We start from the raw sequence: 23,898 nt of genomic DNA on the forward strand, positions 1-23,898 counted from the left end.
GCCTCTGCAGTAAAGTACGGTACATACCCCAGCTCCTGATAACACAAAAAGCTCTAGAAGTTTCCCAACAATAGAGGTAAGACATTTGCAAACGGACATCCTGGCAGTACGGTGGAGATTTGTGGAATCCAGCAGCAAGTACTTGAAAATAAGGCTGAATAACACCCTAAATATGTACTACACTAGAGCTATAACCAGGATCACACATGACCAAAGCAGGAAGGTCCAGCTGTTATTGACATCCTTCCCTCCAGTCTCTCCCTAGTGAGGGAGACCAGCGAGTGTACAAGTGAGAGCACTGCCATTGCTGAAAGATAGTGAAGATATCCAACACAAAGGGGACCAGAGAGGCAAATTTCAGAGAGTGAAAAGTGAATCAACCAGATAGATGAAGAAAGGCTGCAATAGAATTGAGATAGAGAGGAAAAATGTGTCTTATTGACGACTGTGAGGAATGCCAAACCTAAATGAGTCTATATTTTGATGTCTGTGAGGGAAAAAGGTTTGACAGGAAAGTGCTTGATGTGAATGTGACTGATTGATAGGCAGTAATTGTGTGTACTACGATTTTATAGAAGTAAGTGCTGCGCTGTCATGCTGTTTATTTCTGTATTTTTGTGTGATCACAAGATTCATATAAATGGTTATGGAGTGACCACTATTTTGCAATGACTGGTTTGTGACTCTAACTTTGGACCTCCAGGGCTAGGCACAGACTTTTTTCTTGCGTATCCCAATAATATATAGCTAAACATTAAGTTCCATCTGCATTTTTCATGTTACTTAGAAGCAAATCGAACATGTGAGTGAAAAACAGTTATGGGCAGCAGTTGCTGTTAAAGCAGATGTAAATACGTTGCCTTGAAGTGGCATGTTCTGGTAGTTCATGAATTTATTGGGCTCCACAATATATGTGCATTAGGGAAAAACAGCGCTGCACCTGAGAAACTATACATTTCCAAAAACTAATGTAAAGAAGCGTTTAAATGATATATAGTTACATAGGTTGAAAAAAGACGTACGTCCATCTAGTTCAACCTTCCTCCACCAATTATACATTTTGTCATTAAGTCAATTACAACCAACAATGTTGTGTGGACAAACAATTCATTCAGCCTTTTTTTTAAAAGCTGTATAGAATCAAAAATAATACCTTCTATATGAAGGAATTAATACAACAAAACTTAACTGATCAAAACTAATTTTTTTAATTGTTAACAAAACACACATTTTACAAATAATATATTCATTTACTATTTCCTTTTAACAGAGTGTATAACCATGCAACCAAGGACGCAGAGCAACCGGTCAAGTATAGCAATAAATAAATAATCCCTGCAAATTATAAATGATGAGTATGTGGCTTAAATAGATATAAAAATTATTATTCAATATAAATAGCTTAAATAGAATTCAATTACATAAAGTTGTGAAGCACTCTGATGAAGTGATGTATGAAATGCACATCGGAACGCGAGGCACGCAGCAACATCGCAGCAGGATCTGCCATTACTACCTCTTGCGGTAGTGCATTCCACAGTCTGACTGCTCTAACTGTAAACAACCCTTTCCTATATAGCTCCCAGAATGCCAGAATCTATTTTGTTCCCTTCGCAGTGAATGCCCCCCTGGTCCTTAGTATTGTCTTTGGAAGGAATAAGTCATGTGTCAGTCCTTTATATTGACCATACATGTATTTATACATATAAATTATATCTCCTCTGAGACATCTTTTTTCTAAGCTAAACAAATCCAACTTTTTCAACTCTCATCATATGTGAGGCCTTCCATTCCTAGTAGTAGTCTAGTTGCCCGCCTTTGAACTGACTCTAACTTCTGAATGTCCTTTTTAAAATCTGGAGACCAAAACTGGATCCCATATTCTAGATGTGGTCTTACAAGTGATTTATAGAGGGGTAACAATACATTGGGTTCACAAATCTATTTTCTCTTTTTATGCACCCTAAGATCCTGTTTGCTTTTGTTATAAATAGGGTATCTATCAACATAAGGGGAAATTTTGTTTATATTGTAAATGCAATGAAAAATATGGGGCAGTGTTGAAGCGCCATTTGACTAAGGCTCATGTAAAACTTTTCTTGTCAGGTACTGTTGACATATGAAATATTTTCAATACTTTTATAGCAAGAAAGATGTAATAATGGGGGATTCAACCTGCAACTGTTTTAACCTTGTAATGGATTCATCACCTGCCCTTTAGAAAAGACTTCTGATTTTATGGCATGAAAAGTTCCAAAGCCTCCCATCTTCTATTTTCATGTACACTCCCTGTCAGAAGTTCTGCTGCTTATCCATGTTATGAAAATAAAAGCTTATAACCTGACTTTAAATTCATCCATAGGTTTTATAAATTACTCTTTTGAAAGCTGAAAACCTCCCAAATTTGGTTTAGGTTTTGAAACTAAAGTTGCTGCAAAGCTGAAAAACTGATCATTCAATGAACAAGGAAAAGAGCAAGGAAAGGTCAGATTTTGGCAAGACAAAAGTTTTGTCGCCTTGTCATATAATGCACCCAATCCTAGTTTACATCCTCACCTGTGCTCACTAAATGATCGGTTAATTAGTTGGTGTGAATAAAAAGAAACCCAGCACCCCAGACCTTCACTTGAACTGCAACTTGACCTCTGACAACATGGCAAAAATCCACCCTGCGACCAAAGCCTTGATTATCAAGAGGCTGAAGACCAGATCCACTGCAGAGGTGGCTGGCACCTTTAATGTGTCTCAGCATCAAGTACAAATAATTAAAAAAAGATTTGAAGAAACTAGAGATGTTTTTGACAAGTCCAGGTCCGGCAGACGCCGCAAAACAATGGCTCAGGAGGAACATTTGTTGGTTAGAAAATCCAAAGCCAGCCTCTCTTCCACTGCAGCAGAGCTCCAAAAGGCCTGGTCACCTCAAATCCCTGTGTCAACTAGAACAGTTTTTGGGATTCTGTCTCAAAATGGTCGAATCAGTGCCCAGAAGCCAGCACTAAACAAAAGGCAATTAAAAAACCATATGGCATTTGCAAAGTCCCACAGCCTGCTAAACAGATTGACACTGCAAAAGTGGCAGAAGGTGGCTTTCTCTGATGAATCTTCAGTTGAATTTCACCAAAGCCACCGTAAATACTGCAGGAGACTTGGTGGAGCCCATATGGATCCAAAATACACCCAAAAAGCAGTTACATTTGGTGGTGGAAAGATCATGGTCTGGGGTTACATTCAGTATGGGGTGTACGAAACATTTGCAAGGTGGAAGGCAATATCAATAGCTTAAAATAACAAGAAGTATAGCTACCTCTTACATTCCCAATCATAAAAGGGGTCAAATTCTGCAGCAGGATGGTACTCCATCTCATACATCCATCTCTACAACAAAGTTCCTTTTGGCAAAGAAGATCAAGGTGCTCAAGGACTGGCCAGCCCAGTCACCAGACATGAACACCATTGAGCATGTTTGGGGTAGGATGAAAGAGGAAGCTTGGAAGACAAAACCAAAGAATCTAGATGGACTCTGGGAGGCATGTAAGACTGCATTCTTTGCTATTCCTGATGATTTCATCAATAAATTGTATGAATCATTGTTGAACCGCATGGATGCAGTCCTTCAAGCTCATGGAAGTCACACAAAATATTAAATATGGCTCTAATAGCACCACAATTTCTTTCACCAGTGTTTTGCAACATATCTTTGTATTAAAAGTTAATTATTTGTTTGAATTTCACGTTACTTTCTGTGGGCGACAACATTTTCGTCTTGCCAAAACCTGACCTTTCTGTGTTCATTAAATGATCAATATTTCAGCTTTGCAGCAACTTTATTTTAATAACCTAAACCAAATTTGGGAGGGTTCTAGCTTTCAAAAGAGTAATTTATGAAACCAATGGATGAATTTAAAGTCAGGTTATAAGCTTTTATTTACATAATATGGATAAGCGACAGAACTTCTGTCAGGGAGTGTATAACAGAACTGATGCAAACTCTTGAAAATTTGGATAGCTAATGGGAAAATGTAAAGTAAAATGGACATTAAAAAGAAGAAATACTGCCCTGCTCCATAGATGAAATGTTGTTGAAATGATTAGAAATGTGTTATGGATGTTACCTTGACGTGAGAGTCATGTTTATCTGCAGTCTGAGATCACTCTGTAATAGTCAGGCATATTTACTGTCAGATGACTTTTGTTCTTTCCATTCTTCACATAAAGACAACGGTGCATTAGCAGCCGGTCAAATAAGGCAGCCTTCTCAAATTTTTTCTAGCTATCAAGGTTAATTATCTGCAAATACAAAATGAGCATAATATAATATGTCATGTCTGTTTAACAGCAGGCTGTTAGAAAGCTATTAGGCACTATGCTGTGTGAATGAGCAACACAGTCAGGGTGAAATATATATTTTTAATTCAATTATGCCATTAAATATTGAAGTAGGAAAATCATATAACTTTTTTTGAATGCATTGGATTTCAGTGTAGTACATTGATGTTGGTTAGATTTTTTTATTTAAACTCTGTTTTTTGCTTATTTTTTTTTTTTTTAAAATTAAGTTCTTAAAACACTACTTCAGCGATTTTTTTTTCGGTGCTGGAATGGCACTTTAAATTTTAGTCCGGTACCCACTGACTAGTGATGAGTGAGCAACACCATGCTCGGGTGCTCCGTACTTGTAACAAGCAGTTACACGCTTGGGTGGGCTTGACTCATGTATCAAGTATAATGGAAGTCAATAGTGAACTCAAGCATTTTTCCAGGAGATCTTCAGGAAAATGCTCAAGTTCCCCATCGATTTACATTATACCAGGTACTTGAGTCAAGCCCGTCTGAGTGTCCAACTGCTTGTTACGTTTACCAAGCACCTGAACATGGTAGTGCTCGCTCACCATTACATCTGACATATACTCACCTTCTGGTGGCTTCAGCTTTTACAGACGCTGCACCAGTTCTGTGGTGCCATTTTGGGCACAGCAACATCGGACTGGCGAGAAGTGAGACATTATGTCACAGGCTCTCAGTGTATCTCTATGAGAGCCAGAACAAGGCAAAAATGAAGGCTGTCAAAGAGATGCTTCCAGTTGAGACCTCTGTCACGCTCTATGAAACACTTGAGCTGCCGGCAAGTCACAAATCACAGGAGACTGACCAGAGCGATGTTGGAAAAACATGAAGCCGCCTGAAGGTGAGTATAAAACAGGGGCTTAGATCTAAAGCACCAGTTCAACAGTGCAATTAAAAAAAATGCTGGAGTGGTGCTTTTATATATCCCGATACACATTGGAGCTAAGAGTTTTATGACAACAAGCACCAAGACATGTTGAAAACTTGCAAAATATGGCAGACTACAACCACTACATACAGTATTTTATTAGCTCCTTCTATGATGTCTTAGCATATAGTTTACTGTAAAAATACGGTAAATAAAACGTTTGTTTCCTTTAGTGGATGCAGCAGGCAGTAAAATTTCATCATTTAATTTTATGTTTATTCATTTACTATAATAATATATGATTTTGATATACACCATCCATGGACTTGAAATTACATGATGTTGAAAAGTGGATATTTTCTTTAAAGAAGACCTATCAAAAAGTCAAAAGAGAGACAGTTTTTGCTCTTCTATTACTCTCTTTGCTCTCTGAGCATATTGGGTTTTGTATTATCAGAGACATTGCACAATGCAATTTTTTCCTACATTATGGCTTACATCCAAACCCCCCGATGGACTTATGGGCTGATGGGGATATTGTCTAGTCGAATGATACAAATGGAGTCACAGTGCTCATTCATGCATCATTTTCACTCCAATACATCTATTGGTGGTGGATAGCTAGACATAGAAGATTCAATCTCACTGCCACCCTCATCTAGGCTTATACAGCTGAAAATGATGCACAACAGAGCACACAGTGACTCTGTCTTCATCACTGAAGTCATTGGCCAATGGCCCCATCGGCGAATACTCCTGAATCTAGTTTTTGCAGGGAGGTTTGGCTGAATGCCCCGATGGGGGTCACTAAATGTCGGATAACACAGTGTCAAAGGGCCTTTAATGCTACCATATAGTTCTAGAGATACGTGCCTTTTTATATAGGGCAAATCCTTATTGCCTTTACCAAGAGGGCATGGCTCACAAGGTAATAATGCCGAGCAGCCTAGAGAAATACAACCTCGAAAATCCTGTGAGCAAAGCCTCCTTAATAACTATAAAAATTATTATCCAAAAAAGGCCAATATATCTGTAACTGTATAGGGGAATTAAATACAAAAGCAAAAAACTAAGGGGGCCAGTGCAAATAAGATAAGTGCAAATACTGGCCACTTTTCACCTAAGCCATCTGCTACACAAAAAAACCCTTTTAAGGTACATTTTCAGTTATGTGCAGGTAACCATTACATCAATAACTGGACTTAAGTTGTTTTCCCTAATGAAGCTTATGATTATGACTCGTGATCAAATTTTACAACTTCTTTCAACCATTTAAACAATTGAAGTCAAAATGAGTTTGTAAGGTGTCCAAAACTGTTGTGTGGCTCAATCGATTAATGGTTTCTGATATTTCCAGGAAACAATTTCCCATCATGTCTACTTTAGATTAAAAAAAATACTAAATTATTCAAAAAATTGTGTTATAGAAAAGAACTTAAATTTAATTTATTATATTTTTTTCTTTCCAAGGTTATTTTGGTCAAGCAGACGTGCGTGCATCTTGTGAGAATAAGTACTGTGGCCTTGGAAGGCACTGTGTGATCAACCAAGAGACCGGTCAAGCTGAATGCGTGTGCATGGAGCACTGTAAACCCCATTATAAACCAGTTTGTGGTTCAGATGGAGAATTCTATGAAAATCATTGTGAAGTCCACAGAGCTGCTTGTCAGAAAAAGCAAAAAATTATCATGGTACATAATGAAGACTGTTTCTTCAAAGGTAAGTAGGAAAGAAGTAAAATTTGCCTTCATGTTTGATCAAACATTCTAATCCGATGTTTTCAATTAATTGTATTTTGTGATTAGTATTTGAGTATATTTTTCAGATGAATAATTTTAGATTTTAAATGGATTATAAAGAAAAGGTGAGGCAAAAAACAAAATATCAACCCTCCTGTTTTACAGGTTTAGTCCATATAGTGAGTAAAGCAGTTTTACCATCACAGACATTTACAATACATGCAACAAATATATGAAAGGCACAAGTCCCACCCTTATGATCCACATTTATCCTCAGAATATTGTTCTCTCTTGCAATGCCATGAATTGGGAGCTGGCTTAACATGCACAGCTTTCTTAATTCATGACTATCGAAGTGTATTTATAAAATAAGAAATCACGCACACACTGTATATATATATATATATATATATATATATATATATATTCTGTATATATATTCTGTATATATAGTGTGTATACATATATACACAACACAATATATACAGTACATATACATTTAACATTCTGAACACATTTCTTTATCATCGTATGGCAGGTTCGGCCTGGAGGACATAAGGGCTCCATTATGTACAAGTACAGTAAATCAACTATTATCAAGGGTGTGTTAATTTATGGTGATATATTTTCCTACATGCAGACAAAAACTGGTGATATGCAAAATATTAAGAGTTTCGTTAGAGATAAAATTATTTGAACATATTGTTATATAATGCGGACTTCCAATTTAAATTGACTGTTCTCTATTTATTACCAAGTCATATTTCTGTACAGTATTAGTATTCTTTTCTGCTTAAATTCTTAACATATTCTTATAATGGTTGTTTACCTTTTTCTGATTTTGAACTCCAAATACTGTTTAAATAGAATCTATTATCCTTTTCAGGTTTTTGAGTTATTAATATGGGCATACAGGTTGTATACAGCTGAAATTTGTCATACCTATTTGCCTCCTAGATGTACTGCTCCCCTTTTTTTTTTGCTTTTTTTTATAAATTCCACCATAGTGTTACAGACATATTGGCCATTTTTGGTGATAATTTTATGGCCGTTACCAAGGAGACGTAGTTCACAGGATTTTCTAGGGTGTATTTTTGTACGCTGCTCAGCATTATAACCCTGTGAGCCATGCTACTTTGGTAAAAGCTATACAAATTTGCCCTAAATAAAAAGGCCCATATCAATAGCATTATATGGTGGCATTTAAGGCTTTTCACACTGTGGTCTCATCTGGGCGCACAGCCGAACCTCCCTGCAAAAACTTGATTCAGGTGTATCCACCGATGGGGGCCAGTAGCTATTTACTGTGATGATGTAGATGGCTTTTTCAGTAAAATTCATCTTTTATAGGTCTGATCTTCCAGGCTATGAGGCGTGCGCTACACGGAGGATAAGATTGCCTCCATTCTTCATTATACAAGATTTCTCCTCCCCTTCTCTTATTTAGTGTCCCTGTGACATCATGTGCAAGGCCAGAAATCCCACTCATATGCATTCTGCCTTCCATCTCTCCCCTGCACTTTTCTGGCTTTCTGTAGCTTCTAATATGACATTTAAAACTCCGGCACCTCTTTATGACAAAATTTAATTTAGTGCCCACATAACTGTGGAACAGTACATGGGAGAGATGGAAGAAAGAATGCGGAGGTGTAGGATTTCTGGCCACGAACCTGATGTCACATGGACACGAAAGAGAAGAAATCTTGTATAATGAAGATTGGAGGCAGTCTTATCTCCTGCCCCATAGCCTGGAAGATCGAAGCTATAGCAGATACATTTTACTGAAGAAGCTATCATCCAGGAAGCATACAGGTATGACGAATTTCAGTTGTACATAACCTATATGCCCATATTAATAATTCAAATTCCCATTAAACAAATAGCTAAATAATGGCATTTTGGAAACCTGTAGCCACCATGGGAAGTTACTGAGTGACTTCTATTTTATTATTTTACTAGCTGTACTACCCGGCTTCGCCCGGGTTAATAACTGTTGTTAACAAAATAGAATGTTCTGCACACAAAAACCACAAAACAAATAGATAGAAATGTAATTATTAAAAGGCAAAAACTAAGCTAATAGAAGCATTTCACAACATATATTTCAACACCATAGATATTCCACATAGATTTAACTAAATTGGCCAAGTAATGTGCTCCGTCTGTCTCTTTCCAGGTCTGTCTCTTTCCCCGTCTGCCTCTTTCCCCGTCTGCTTGTCTCTGTCTGTCTCTTTTTTTGTCTGTCTCTATCTCTCTGTTTATTTCCCCATCTGTCTCTTTCTAGCTCTGTCTCTTTCCCAGGTCTGTCTGTTTCCCTGTCTGTCTCCCCGTCTCTTTGTCTGTGTCTATTCCTGCCTGTCTCTGTCTGTCTCTTTCCTTGTCTGTCTCTATTTCTCTGTCTCTTTCCCCGTCTGTCTCTATCAAGGTCTGTGTCTTTCCTCATCTATCTTTGTCTGTCTTTCTGGCTGTCTCCTCTTTCCCTGTCTGCCTGTCTCTGTCCCTGTCTGCATGTCTGTCTGTCTCTTTCCCCATCTGTCTCTTTCCCCATCTGTCTCTTTCCCCATCTGTCTCTTTCCAGGTCTGTGTCTTTCCAGGTCTGTTTCTTTCCAGGTCTATCTCTGTCTGTCTCTTTCACCGTTTGTCTCTGTCTGTCTTTTTCCCTGTCTGTCTCTCTCTCTGTCTGTCTCTCAGTCTGTCTCTCTCTATCCGTCTCCCCACTGTCATCTTATTACCTCACATATAAGCTTCTTAAACTATGAATGTCTTTTGTTCCTATAGCAACCAATCACAGCTCCTACTAATAACCTGTAGTTCCAGGCTCCATTTACTTTAATGGAGTTATGTTTTTTGGAGAGTAACTGTAAAGTGCGGGGTTACATTTTCCTGTCAAAACATAGTCTATGACGTTCCCTGGGTCACATTTGTCTGTGCAAAATTTTGTGATTATAAATACGACGGTGCGGATACACTTTTTGTTTCACTTTGTCCCCATTATGTAGATAGGGGCAAAATTGATTGGTAAATTGGAACACGCGTGGGTTAACATTTCCCCTCACAACATAGCCTACGATGCTCTCGGGGTCCAGACATGTGAGTGTGCAAAATTTTGTGGCTGTAGCGGCGACGGTGCAGATGCCAATCCCGGACATACACACATACATACAGTACATACTGTACATTCATACACACATTCAGCTTTATATATTAGATTTAATATAGTTAAGAGTACAGTAGTCTCTGAAATTAAAATATTAATTGATTTTGGTATGGCCTTTGTAAATTCACGATTTTGAAATTACAGATTATAAAATTATGTAAAGCTAGTAATTTGATTCAAAGCAACTGATATGTCAACCTTAAATAAAACACAAGTGCTTAAAGGGCAAGACCAGGCCATTTACCTCCATTAAGTGTAAGTGTAATTAAACTTATTGTTGTTCATGTGGTTTAAAAAGCTGGACATTTTTTGGGGGGATATTCAAACAATTTTTGAATCTCTTTCATGATTTGTGGTCATTCATTTTTATTATGTGGTTCTTCATTTTTCTGACATTGTTAATCTTTTCTTTTTATTTTATTTTTGCTTTTACTGGGCAATATTGATGGGAAAAGAAAGCAAATATGTGTCTGTTTTTCACATTTTTTTTTATTATCACAAAGACCCAGTAAAGTACATTTCAAAATGTGATTTCATTTTTGTAAAAATGACTTAATGATATGTTTGGTTTTTTTTTTACAATAAGGGTAGGGCTAGTAATGGGGCTAGTAGCAGCGATGTGGCTTTTTTATTATATATTTACTTTTAGCAGCTATTTATTTACCTTTATTCATTTAGTTTTTTCAATTAGAGTAGAAATGAGGCAGATAAGTTTTATAAATCAAGCTAATGCTAATACATAATCTTCATAAAGATCTGATACAAGCTGTAAGTCATTTGTATGGAGAGCACTGGAGCGTTATTGGTGTTCTATCAATACACAAAATGTACCAGAAGAACAAAATAGAGCAAATTTTTCAGTTATGTCCAAATAGCCAGCTCATCCTGACACAGGTAAAAATAGTAAAGAACATGCAGGACTTCACTGCACTGTACTGTGGGGCTAATGGACAGCCAATCCAGGATCAGACAAACATTGGTGCAATCTGTTTAGCCGCACAAGAAGATCCACTTTCACCTTTAATTGGGGGAAATAGTACACTTTGATGATTTATTGGACTGTAAAGGGTCCATAAACTGTTGTTCCACAGGCGCCCTTTTCTGTGTGTGTCCACCAGGGAGCCAAACACATCACACACAGCAGTTATACAAGTGTAATAACAGGGAGCCAAACACATCACACACAGCAGTTATACAAGTGTAATAAAATGAAATAACAAAGCTGATCAGCTGGATCTTCTAGTCATTCACATGTATTAGAAATTAGTGTTGCCTTTGTATTGTGTGTTGAGTTTTGAGCACCATAACTAAAATTCTAAACTTATAGTACCATCATTTTTTATTAGTAAATTAATAAGCACACTTTTAGTAATCTAGTTTAAAAACACAAACAAAATAGTGTTTGACAGAAAAGGAAAGGAGATAAAAACATAATTGTTCCAAATTATGTGTAATCATGAAGAGTTGAGATGGGCCAATCGATTCGCACATGATCAAGTTCAAGTTGAATTTCCCACAATTCACGTGAATTTGAAAACTTTGAGATTGGATATGTGGTTTAGAACCAAGGAGAAAACCTGCTTGGAACAATTTACCAATTGGCTGAAGCATGCTGTGTGTGTAACATGTGTGTATCTCACACTATGTGTGCAACAGTAAGTGTGTAATTGCGTAATTTGTAGTTTTTGCTTAACATGTGTCTTTTGTGTAACATACAAAGTGTGTTGCTTTCCGTATGTGTGCATATACACTGTATGTAACATGCAGTCTGTGTCTAACATATACAGTATTGTTTGCTTATGTGTAACATGAAGTTTGTGCAAATTAAAATGTAAGTGTGGGAACATGCATTATGTATGTGTGTGATATGCAGTGTTACCATGCAATATGTTTGTGTGAAACATGCAGTGTGACTATAATCGAGTATGTATGTACTATAATTATGTGTAACATGCTGTTTGGTTAATGCAGTGTCTCTGTAATATGAAGTGTGTGTGTGTGTGGTGTGTGTGTGGTGTGTGTGTTTGTGTACTTTGTGTGTGTGTGTGTGTGTGTAAATACAGAGTGTGTGCAGCATGAAGTGTGTGCAACCAACTTACAGTGTGTGTAATATGCAGGATGTGTGTAACATGTAGTTAACATGCAACATGTGATTTAACATGCAGTTTGTATGTTTGTGTATTAGGAACTGTAGATGTAAATTTGCTTTGAATTAATCGATGAATGAGAAAAATGCTCATTCAAGGGAAAATTGAAAAGTTTACATTGGAACAAAAATAATTGTTCTGGGCAACAAATCTCCCTGTGAAAATATAAGCTATACTACAGAAACCAGGATTTTGTATGGGGACATAGTGAGCGTATTAGCAATCATTCTGCCCCTATCATTCTTCATAAGCCTGTATAAAGAGGTTGTTAAACAAGCGACTTGAATATACAGTAGATCACAAAAGGGAGTACACTCCTCACATTTTTGTAAATATTTTATTATACTTTTTCATGGGACAACATGAACATATGACACTTTGATACAATGTAAAGTAGTCACTGTACAGCTTGTATAACAGTGTGTATTTGGTGCCCTCTAAATAACTCAGCACTCAATCATTAATGTCTAAATTGCTGACAAAAAAAGTGAGTACACCCCTAAGTGAAAATGGCCAAATTGTGCACAATTAGCAATTTTTCCCTCCACAGTATCATGTAACTCATTAGTGATACAAGGTCTCCGGTGTAAATGGGGAGCAAGTGAGTTATATTTAGTATTATCACTCATACATTCCCTCATACTGATCACTGGAAGTTCAACATGGCACCTCATGGCAAATAGTTCTCTAAGGAACTTTAAAAAATAAATGTTGCTTTGCATAAACATGACCTAAGCTATAAGATGGCTGCCACCACCCTGAAACTGAGCTCCAGCACTGTGGACAAGAACATACATTGGTTTATCAAGATTGATTCCACTCAGAACAGGACTCGCCATGGTCGACCAAAAAAGTTGAGTGTATATGCTTGGCATCATATCCAAAGGTTGTCTTTTCAAAATAGATGTATGAGTGTTGCCACCATTCCTACAGAGTTTAAAGGGATGAGGGGTCAGCCTAAAAATTCTGACACTATATGTTGCATCCTGCATGATTGTCATCCGAGGAGTAAGCTTCTTCTAAAGATGATGCACAAGAAAGACGACAAACAGTTTGCTATAGACAAGCATACTTAGAACATGGATTACTGAAAACATGCCCTGTGGTCTGATGAGACCATAATATTTGTTTCAGATTATGTCAAGCATGTGGGGTGGCAACCAGGTGAGGAGTACAAAAACAAGTGTTTTCTTGCCTATATTCAAGCATGGTGGTGGGATTGTCATGGTTTGGGACTGCATGAGTGTTGCCAGCTGTGGGGAGCTAAAGTTCATTGAGAGAACAAGAATGCCACTTTCTACTGTGACATACTGAAGCAGAGCATGAGGCCCTCTTTTTAGAAACTGGGACGCTTAGCAGTATTCTAACATGTTAATGACCTCAAACACAACTCCAAGATGACCATTGCCTTGCTAAAGAAACTGAGGTTAAAGATACTGTATTGGCCAAGCATGCTTTGAGACCTAAACCCTATTGAGCATCTGTTGGGCATCCACAAACGTAAGGTGGAGGAGCACAAGGGCTCTTACATCCACCAGCATTGTGATCTCATCATGAAGAAGTTGAAGAGGATTATTCCAGTGACTCCTGAGATGCTCTAGGGAACTGCATGCCCAAGAGAGTTAAGGCAGTACTTGAAAATAATGGTGGTTATTTTTAATTGGGGGTGTACTAACTGTTGTGGCTAGTGGTTTAAACATTAATGGCAGTATGTTCAGTTATTTCCAGAGCACACCACATTTACACTGTTATATAACCTGCACACTGCCTACTTTACATTGTATCAAGGTGTCATATCTAGTATTGGTCAAATAGTGAAATATTTGGGTTCGGATTATTCATCTTGAATATTTCAGACTATTTGTGTATTCATTTCAAATAACGAATCTAATACAAATCAATAGGAAATTTTAATAATTTTCCAGCGGACCCTGCCTGGATGCCTGGCAAGGCTGTAAAAATCCTGAAATGGATGGAAAAGTGCTGAAGTTGAATGGGGACAGCATGAGGAAGATGCCTGGATGCATCTCTGAAAAACATGTCATTTCTGGGAACAAATTTGTCAGAGTATTACTCCACTTTGACGTGCCCCGCCTATTCGTGATAGCCAGCAAAAGTAAATTAGACAGCTGAGGGCTGCGGTTATCAAGATTAGAGGTCCCCATGACGTTTTTTTTTTTAATCATTTAAATAAATAATTAAAATAATGGTATGGGCTCCTAACCATATTCGTATTAGCACAGATAAACCAGACATCTTAGGACTGGTATTCTCAGGCTGGGAAGGGCCCGCTCTAGGCTAAAAATAGCAACTGTAGTTGCCCCACATTTGGTGCATACAATAAATCTGCCAATTGTGGTGCTTCATCCCGCTCATCCCGATTGTCCTGGTGTAGTGGCAATTGGGGTAATATGTTGGGTTGATGTCAGCTGTGATTTGTCAAAAATCACAGCTGCAATCAAGCCCTAAGTTGGTAATGGAGAGGTGTTCATGAGATTCCCCCTCCATTAACAACCGTGTAAGTAAAAAGAAAAACATACAAAACAAAGGTTACCAGGATGACAAGTGCCATGAGACTTGTGTGGATTATGTCGAGCTGCAAGGGTGTTTTGGGGGTTAATAAATTAGTGAAAGAGGGTGTGTGTTTTTTTATAATTTAAAATAAAAGATTTTTGTGTGCTTGTGTTCTTTTTTTTATTTTCCAGGTTGGTAATAGGCGAGAATTTGATAGACATTTCTCCATTACCAACACATGGCTTGTGGCAATTGTGATTTCTGACAAATCACAGTTGACATCTATCCCATATGTTACCCCAATTGCCACCGCAGTAGGGAAATCGAGATGATCCAGGTAAAGTGCCACAATTAGTGCATCCAATAGAGGGCTGCTATTATTAGCCTGAGAGCCTTTCCCAGCCTGAGAATACCAGTCCCCAGCTGTCTGCTTTATCTTTGCTGGTTATGGTTATCAAAAATTGGCAGGAGCCTACATAATTTTTTTAATTATTTAATTTTTTTTCTCAAAAAAAATGTGCGTGAGCCTCTATATTGATAACCACGGACCTTCATAGCCTGAGAATACCAGTCTCCAGCTGTCTCTTTTACCTGCTCTTGTTATCACAAATAGGCAGGGGATCGTACATCACTTCCTTTTTTTTTTCACTGTACCCGCCAATCACAGTAATGCCAGTAGCAAAGATGGCAACAGCATTACTGTGATTGTCAGGGAATTCCCACATGTTTAGTGGTTGAAAATCTGACGGCAAACATGTGGAGGGGGGACTCGAAACTCACGAGGCGAATACCAATATACTCGATGAGTATTGAATAATTCGAATACCTTAATATTCATGCGAGTAACAAATAGTGCCAAATATATTTTCTCATCCCTAGTCACATCTTCAGTGTTGTCCCATGAAAAGATATAATAAAAATGTACAAAAATGTGATGGGGTGAACTCACTTTTGGGATCTACTGTAGTTGACTAGTACTCTCTTAATTGTCTGAAATTGACCTCTGTAAAAGGAACCCTAGATGTTTCTGTATGATTATAAAATATGTTATCATTTGAGGTAAATACAGCTCTTTCATGTATTCACACTTCTGTATCAGCGAAGGTTGAAAATAAGGATATATGTAATATGTGGAGAGCATAGCTAAATTTGCAATGTGAAGACAGCATTGTCACTGTTTAATATTGCACATAAATATATGTGTAATACAAAGGTAAGAGAAGTGTATCTGCATCGCCATTGGGGATCTAACCAACAGTAGGGGAAGGAGGGGGGTCTATATTACTTTAGTTGAATTCTTGTCAGTAAATTAATGCAATGACATTTCCATGATCTACCGATGACATTATAAGCATGACATACTGTAATAAGACTGATATAATAGCGATCATTAATAGAATTGTCCTATGTGGATTATTGGTTTCAATGATTGAAACAGTTTCATCACATTATATGATTTAATGATATCACACAATCACAATACAGAAGTCAAATGATGACTGGAAGGACAGCAATTCACAGATCTATATGATATATGTTTATTAGTGATGGTGAGACTTGCAGATACCTGGGATCGGTGGGTCCAACAGGGTTTAAGAAAAAAAATAATTGATCCAGGTTATCTGGCTGGATGCCAGTCCTCATATAAGTCTAATGTGGGCTTTACGCGGTACGATCTATCGTGCGATTGCACGAGTGATCGTACCCGCCCCCGTCGTTTGTGCTTCACGGGCAAATAGTTGCCCGTGGTGCACAAAGTTGTTAAACCCCCGTCACACGTGCTTACATGCTGAGCGACCTCGCTGTGGGCGGCGAACATCCACTTCCTGAAGGGGGAGAGACGTTCGGCATCACAGCGACATCACACAGTGGCCAGCCAATAGAAGCGGAGGGGTGGAGATGAGCGGGACATAAACATCCCGCCCACCTCCTTCCTTCCGCATTGCCGGCGGGAGCTGTGGGACGATGGTAAGCTGTGTTCATCGTTCCCGGGGTGTCACACGGAGCGATGTGTGCTGCCCCGAGTACGATGAACAACCGGCGCCATTAAAAATAAACAATTTTTTTGAAAATAAGCGACGAGTACATGACTCACGATTTGTGAGTGATTCTGCGTCGCTCGGAGGTGTCACACGAAACGACGTCGCAAGCGATGACGGATGTACGTCACGAAAACCGTGACCCCAACAATGCACGATAGCTCGTCTCGTGTGACGCCCGCATAAGGGAAACAGAATCAGGAGCTTATAAACGGATGTAGAAAGGATAGGGGATTAGAGCAGGCACTATATACTTACCAGTCGTAACGCTGCTCTAACGTTACTTCCAGGGCCACTCATTAACCTCATGCAAATGCACTGTAGCCCCTGTGTCTTTGATTAGTTGCAGTCAGACACGCCCCCCCCTCTGTGTGACAGCATTTCTGACTGCTTTAAATCAGAGATGCTGTCTGTGTGTGTCTATATTGCTGTATAAATAAATAAATAAAGTAACATATTGTTGTAGGGTCCCCCAATATTGTGATACCCAGCACAGATAAAGCAAATGGCTACAGGCTGCATCCCCCAGCCATGCGCTTATCTTGACTGTGTATCAAAATATATGTATCACATGTGTCTGTTTTAAAAAAATATTTAAATGCATAATTTCAAAAAACAGCATGTGTTCCCCCCAATTTTGATTTCCAGCCATGATAAAGCTGACAGTTAGGGGCTGATATTCTTAGGCTGGGGAGACCCATGCTCATTGGACCCCCCAGCCTAAAAATAGCAGCTTGCAGCCTCCCAGAATTATCGCATCCATTAAATGCGACAATCCTAGAAACTTACCCTGTTCACCCCAATTGCCCTGGTGCGATGGTAATCTGGGTAACAAGGGGTTAATAACAGCTCACAACTGCGACTAGGCCCTAGATTAGTAATGGCAGGTATCTATAGGACCCTCATTACTAATCGTTAAGTGAAAAAAATAAACACAAACACCAAAAAAATAATTTGTTTGATATAAAATACAAAACACTCCATCCTCTTTCACCCCTTTATTAATCCTCAAAGTACTCAGGTTCTACATAATTCACACAAAGTCCCATGACAATTCTTGCTCTGCTACATTACTGAAGGCACAGCGTGTGGGCATAGAACATAGATTCTTTGTTAATGGTAAGATCATAGGCATAATACGAGAATGTGTGAGCAAGATTCTCTATGGCCCTACCATGAAAAACAATGTATTAAAATTTCAATTATGGGCAAATGAATTCATTAGGGGATCCAAGCCAGGACTAAACAATGAAAGCAGCACACTGCCAGACTAGTCTTGGTTTATTTACATACGACAATACACAGAGCATAGGTGCTTTTATAAAAAGCAAAAAAATAGGTTTGTAATTTAAAAAACTTTATTAATGGGCTTTTATCAGCATATTATATGACATATACATAACTATGGCATGTACTGTAGATAACTATAATGGTGGTTTCTAAAAAAAAATCACTGGAATGGGCACTACCTGTATATTAAATTAATATAAAGATAACAAAGAGCAAGTACTAATAGAAAAAAACATTTAAAACTACAGCCCACCTTTTTTAGTGCCATAACATGGAGTTGACTGTGAACCAAGAGGTCTTCAATAAAGAATCAATATATTCAACTGTGTCCCTATAAACAAATGTGATTTTCATTTATATATTTATTTATATCACATTTATCGATTAAACATATAATGTAAAAACGTATCACTTAGTTGGTCAAACCCTTTCATTTCTAAAAAGATGAGGCATGATATTTATAATACATGTGATATGCATTTATCAAAAAAATGACCAACACAAGTCTACTGGGTTAAGAAATGATAAAAGAGATAGAAATAAAGTAAGCCACTCAAATGTCAAACCAATGGATGCAGAGTATTATTAAATAGAACATAAAGTAGTTGAGAAATTAGCCAGAACTTTTAATTTTATTAATCCCAGACTGCTTAAAACATTACTTGTGTTAACATAAGAAAAAGATGATCACAGCACTGTTCCTAACTGAACATGGTATGACATGATGTGTGAAAGTGAAATGGTAAATTTTGAGTTTCCGTAACATCACTCAAATTCAGTTGCAGCCATAAGCCTTGATAAAACCCATGGGCATATTTAAGAGAGCAAGTTAAAGTTTAATAATGACAACTATTCAAAACTCACCAAGATAAGTGCCTAGCGTTATTGAAATGATTGGCAAGACAGAATGTCTTAAACGGATTCTAAACACATCTCTAACATCAGAAGAATAAAGGGATTTTGATTTTTTAAAAATCTAATTTCTATGCATTTATCAGGCTTTAAAGTGTTGAAGCATGACTTTTAATGTTAAAAATAATGTCAGGGTCCTACTAAGCTATCAATCCTATGGATGCATTAATAAAATTAGAGGTATTACCTAAACTATTACAGTACTGAAGTGTAAGGAAATTCCATAATCGTAGGTTTAAAAATTGCTTTGCAAAGGTTAAGTTGAAATAACCTTCCATTATGCAGAAAACTGTATTTTCAGATCAGTGTCGAGTTATCATCTGAAATCAGTAAATGTCTTAAAGGAGATTTTCTAAAATAAATTGTAAGCTTTTTTTAACCAGAATTGGTAGGTGCATAGGTGGACAGGGTAGACAAGGTACTAAAATACAATAAATGGATCAATAGGGTAAAAGATGCATCAGAGGCAAATAAATATCTTACTTATTAAATAAATCATAAATAAAAACATATGCTATTTACACGCTGTTAAAAATGAATTTCAATTTGTAACACATTGATTTTAAATTTATGTAGTTATATAGTTACATAGTGGTTGCATAGTTACATAGGTTGAAAAAATACCTAGGTCCATTAAGTTCAACCTTCCTCCACCAATTATACAATTTTGTCACTAAATTTTCTATAGCCCACAATGTTATGTATATGGAGGAAATCATCCAGCCCTTTTTTAAAAGCTGTTATAGTGTCTGCCATTATTACCTCCTATGGCAGGGCATTCCACAGTTTGCAAAGGAATCCAGCTCACCCACGTCTGACCTCACCGCGCCTCGGACTCGGATCCGGCCCTGCCCCGGCCGCAGCAATGAAGAATGAAGAAAACGATCCAGCTGAGTGACCAGGTGATTTATTCAGTGCAGTTCAGACAAGGCATATAGTCGTGGTTAATGCGTTTCTGGCTTAACGCCCTTAACCATAACCAGAAACGCGTTAACCGCGACTATATGCCTTGTCTGAACTGCACTGAATAAATCACCTGGTCACTCAGCTGGATCGTTTTCTTCATTCTTCATTCCACAGTTTGACTGCATTAACTGTAAAAAACCCTTTCATAGATTGCTGATGGAATCACCTTATTCTAAATTTAGTGAGTTCAGCTTGGCCCTTAGGATTGTATTTGGAAGGAATAAGTCATGTACCAGTCCTTTATATTGACCACACATTTATTTATACATAAATGAGATCTCCTCTGAGATGTCATTTTCAACCTCTCATCTTATGGGAGGCCTTTCACACCTTGTAATAATCTAAATATGTATATAATATTCTGAAAGGCCATGTTTAACATGAGCATTAAAATTGTGAAGCCAAATGATGAAAAGTTAGACAAGTTTGAGTCTGGCTTCTCCCAGGCTCTCTTTAAGCTGGAAATGAATTCAGACCTCAAAGCTCAACTAAAGGAACTAAATATTAATGGAGCTAAAGGAATTGAAGTTGGAGGTGGTAGACAAGCAAAATTCCTCTTAATTGCAGTCCCTCAGCTGAAATCGTTCCAGAAGATCCAAGTCAGGCTGGCGCGCGGGCTGGAGAAAGAGTTGAGCTAGAAGCATGTGGTCTTCACTGCTCAGAGAAGGATCTTCCCACACCAACAAGGAAAAGCCACACAAAAACAAGCAGAAGCATCCCAAAATTCATAGTCTAACAGCAGTTCATGATGCCATCTTTGATTATTTGGTGTTCCCAAGTGAAATTGTAGAGAAGAGAATCCGTGTGAAGTTGGACAGCAGTCGGCTTATCAAAATCCATTTGGACAATGCACAACAAAACAATGTGGAACACAAGGTTGAAATATTTTTTAGTGTCTACCAGAAACTCACAGGCAATGATGTGGTTTTCTACTGTTGTACCCCAGAACTGATTACAACCCATTTAGATATTGTATCATTAACAATGACTCTTTGTTTCCTGTCTTTTAGCCAATTCCTTAATCAACTGCATATAGTTTCCCCTAGTCCCTGCTTTTGGAGCTTCAGTATAAGGCTATTATGTGGTACGGTATCAAATGCCTTTGGAAAGTCCAGCTAAATCACATCAGCTGCATTACTAACATCCAAATTTGCACTTACCTCCCCATGGAAACCCAACATGTTTGTTAAACATGACTTATCTTTCTGAATTCCTGCTGGTTGTCAGTTATATTATTCTTTGAAATTTATTTTTGCATGTCATATATTAAAATTCCCTCAAAAACTTTACACACTACTGATGTCAGACTTACCGGATAGTAGTTGCCTGGATTCACTATCTTACCTTTCTTAAAATTGATAACACGTCAATATTCTCCAATCTGGTGGCATCAAACCTGTTACAAGACAGTCTTAGTAGATGAGTAACAGCGGTCTTGCAATTACTGAACTCAATTCTATCAATATCCGTGGATGAATGCCATCGTTCAGATTAATATGGTTTACAATTTGTTTTTCAGTAGCTAACTTTGCTAGCTTGATTTCTTTTCTACATTTCCTATTGAGATCTTTATATTCCTGAAATGATATTTCTGTATTTTCTGTCTTCAGGATTTTGAATGCTCATTGTTTTTATCTTTTTGTACTTTGTACAGTCTTATTTATCCATAGTGGTTTATTTTTATTTCTGGACATTTTATTACTAGAGAGTATAAGTTTTGTTCTCTACAGGATTTTAATAGTATATCCTTAAACATGCCCCATTTATATTCAGTATTGAGAGTTACCATGACATTGCCCAAACCTTCACAATTAAGCTCTTCCATTAGTTTTTGCATTTCTTTTTTGAAACATTCTATCGAATATCACAGTGAAACTTACCATATTAGGTTTGATCCATCCCAAGTGCTCCCGGACCTGTAGATCTGAAATTGCATCTAGTCTATTTGACAGGACCAGATCCAGCAAATTTTCTCCCCTGGTTGGTTCATCTACCATCAGAGAGAGGAAATTGTCTTGAATTGTGGGTAAGAACTTATAGCTTTAACACAACCCGAAGATTCTATGTCCCGTTGAATGTCTGGATAGATAAAATCCCCCAAAATAAGGACCCAATTATTACTTGCTGCCTTTTTAATTTGTTATAGCACTTTATCCTCAACCTGTTCAACTATGTTAGGAGGCTTACAGCCTCTTCCAATTACCAGCCTTATATTATTGCCATCCCCATTTATATTTACCCATACTGACTCCATATTGTCGCAGCTCACCCCAATATCATCATTGAGCAAAGGTCTTAAGTTACATTTAATGATAATACATATTCCTCCAGTTTTTTATTTTTTCCCTGTCCTTACAGAATGTAGTGTAGCCCTCTACGTTTGTCACCCAGTCATGGTTCTCATCCAGCCAGATTTCTGTAATACCCACCCTATCATAATCTGTTGTTGACATGAGTGGCCAATTCATTTGTTTTGTTTGCAATACTTCTTGCATTTGCCAACAGACTTTTAATACTATTAACACATTTATTACTCCTTGTCTCCCTATTTTCTTTGCATGTCTCAACCCCTCTAAATCCTCATTGAGGCATAGTGTCTCTGTCCACGCTATCTATCCCCTTTTTTGCACCACTACCCTCCCCCCATATCCTATTTTTATAGCTCCTCCGTCTGTCTAACCACCATCTTCATTGACAAGTTAGTTTAATCTCTAACAATGTTTAGATGAGGGGAAGTTCACTTGAGTTTTCTTTGCCAAAGTGTTGGGCACATAGTAGTTAAATATTAAGGGGAATTTGTCATTAGATTATTTTGTTACAGTTATCAAACATTGTGCACAATCACATTACTTTATGACTAAATATGTAAACATCAGTAGAACAATGTCAGGAAAATATCTATCATAATAATCACCTTCATATAATAACCATAGACGTCGGCCCATTAATAAATACAGCTTGTTTCAAGTCATAAATTTGCTTTATTTTGTTATAAATTTGCGTTAGAATCTAGTATCCTTTATTAGATCTCAATAAATCTGTAATTTAAAATATATGCGTCTACAATATATAATGCTAATGAAAAACATAATGTATGTCAACTTTAATGATCGAATAGCCATAATAAAAGCTATGCACTGCAATAAACTAATTATTGTAAATGCGGACCTTTACTAAGCCAGCATGTTTTTAGGAATTACTTTGGTTTTATTATTAGGCTGTGTATATATTCAGCAAAGTAATTCTGGAAAGTTACTTTTGAATTGCATTAGGGATTAGGACCAAAAAATCTTTGAAAACGGACATCACTGTAGACTTTCCGTACATTTTCTTAAATTGCTCTCTATTTATGATAAATAAATGAGTTTTCTAGGAAAACAATAACTGTCTTACTTCTAGGACCCCTGTCAGTCAGCAGAAGAAAGAGGTTGTGGAGCTCCACGAATTATAATATCCCCTTATCTGCCCTTATAAATATGTTTTCTCAATCCTATATGTTTCTGAGCTTTCTGCTTCAACTTTTCCCGTTCAAGTAATCGGGACATGCTGCACTGCCAGCATCAGGTGCACATAAAGACTTACTGCTCTACCTGTGTGAACAATCCCATAAGAATCACAGGCATTTATTACAAGGACAGCTTGGTGGTCAGACCCCAACAATCAACTTTTTTATTTTCATAAATACAATGGAACCTTGCGTTAAGAGTAACTTGGTTTGAGAGAGTTTTGCAAGACAAGCAAGGATTTTTAAAAAATTGTAACTTGGTTTAAGAGCAATGCTTTGCAATAAAATACTCATCGTGCACACTTCTGGTTCCATTCTTTCAACGCGCTCTGACCCGCTATGGAGGTAACTTTCTGTCCATATGTACTATGTACTTCTGTACTGAGAATAAATAAATATATAATAATATAAATATAA

General features: G+C 37.5%; 1 protein-coding gene and 1 pseudogene across 2 annotated transcripts in view; both read left to right on the top strand.

Moving 5' to 3' along the window:
- Positions 1-23,898, top strand: part of FSTL5 (follistatin like 5) — a 1,179,512-nt gene that overhangs the window by 503,036 nt on the left and 652,578 nt on the right. For both annotated transcript variants that reach the window (XM_075347385.1, XM_075347392.1), the window contains exon 4: positions 6,683-6,931. In XM_075347385.1, the coding sequence (XP_075203500.1) occupies positions 6,683-6,931 (249 nt within the window). The remainder of the gene's footprint in view (positions 1-6,682; positions 6,932-23,898) is intronic.
- LOC142303195 (small ribosomal subunit protein eS7-like) lies at positions 20,348-20,998 on the top strand (annotated as a pseudogene).

This window comes from Anomaloglossus baeobatrachus, chromosome 1 (assembly GCF_048569485.1).
Source record: "Anomaloglossus baeobatrachus isolate aAnoBae1 chromosome 1, aAnoBae1.hap1, whole genome shotgun sequence".
Taxonomy (NCBI): domain Eukaryota; kingdom Metazoa; phylum Chordata; class Amphibia; order Anura; family Aromobatidae; genus Anomaloglossus; species Anomaloglossus baeobatrachus.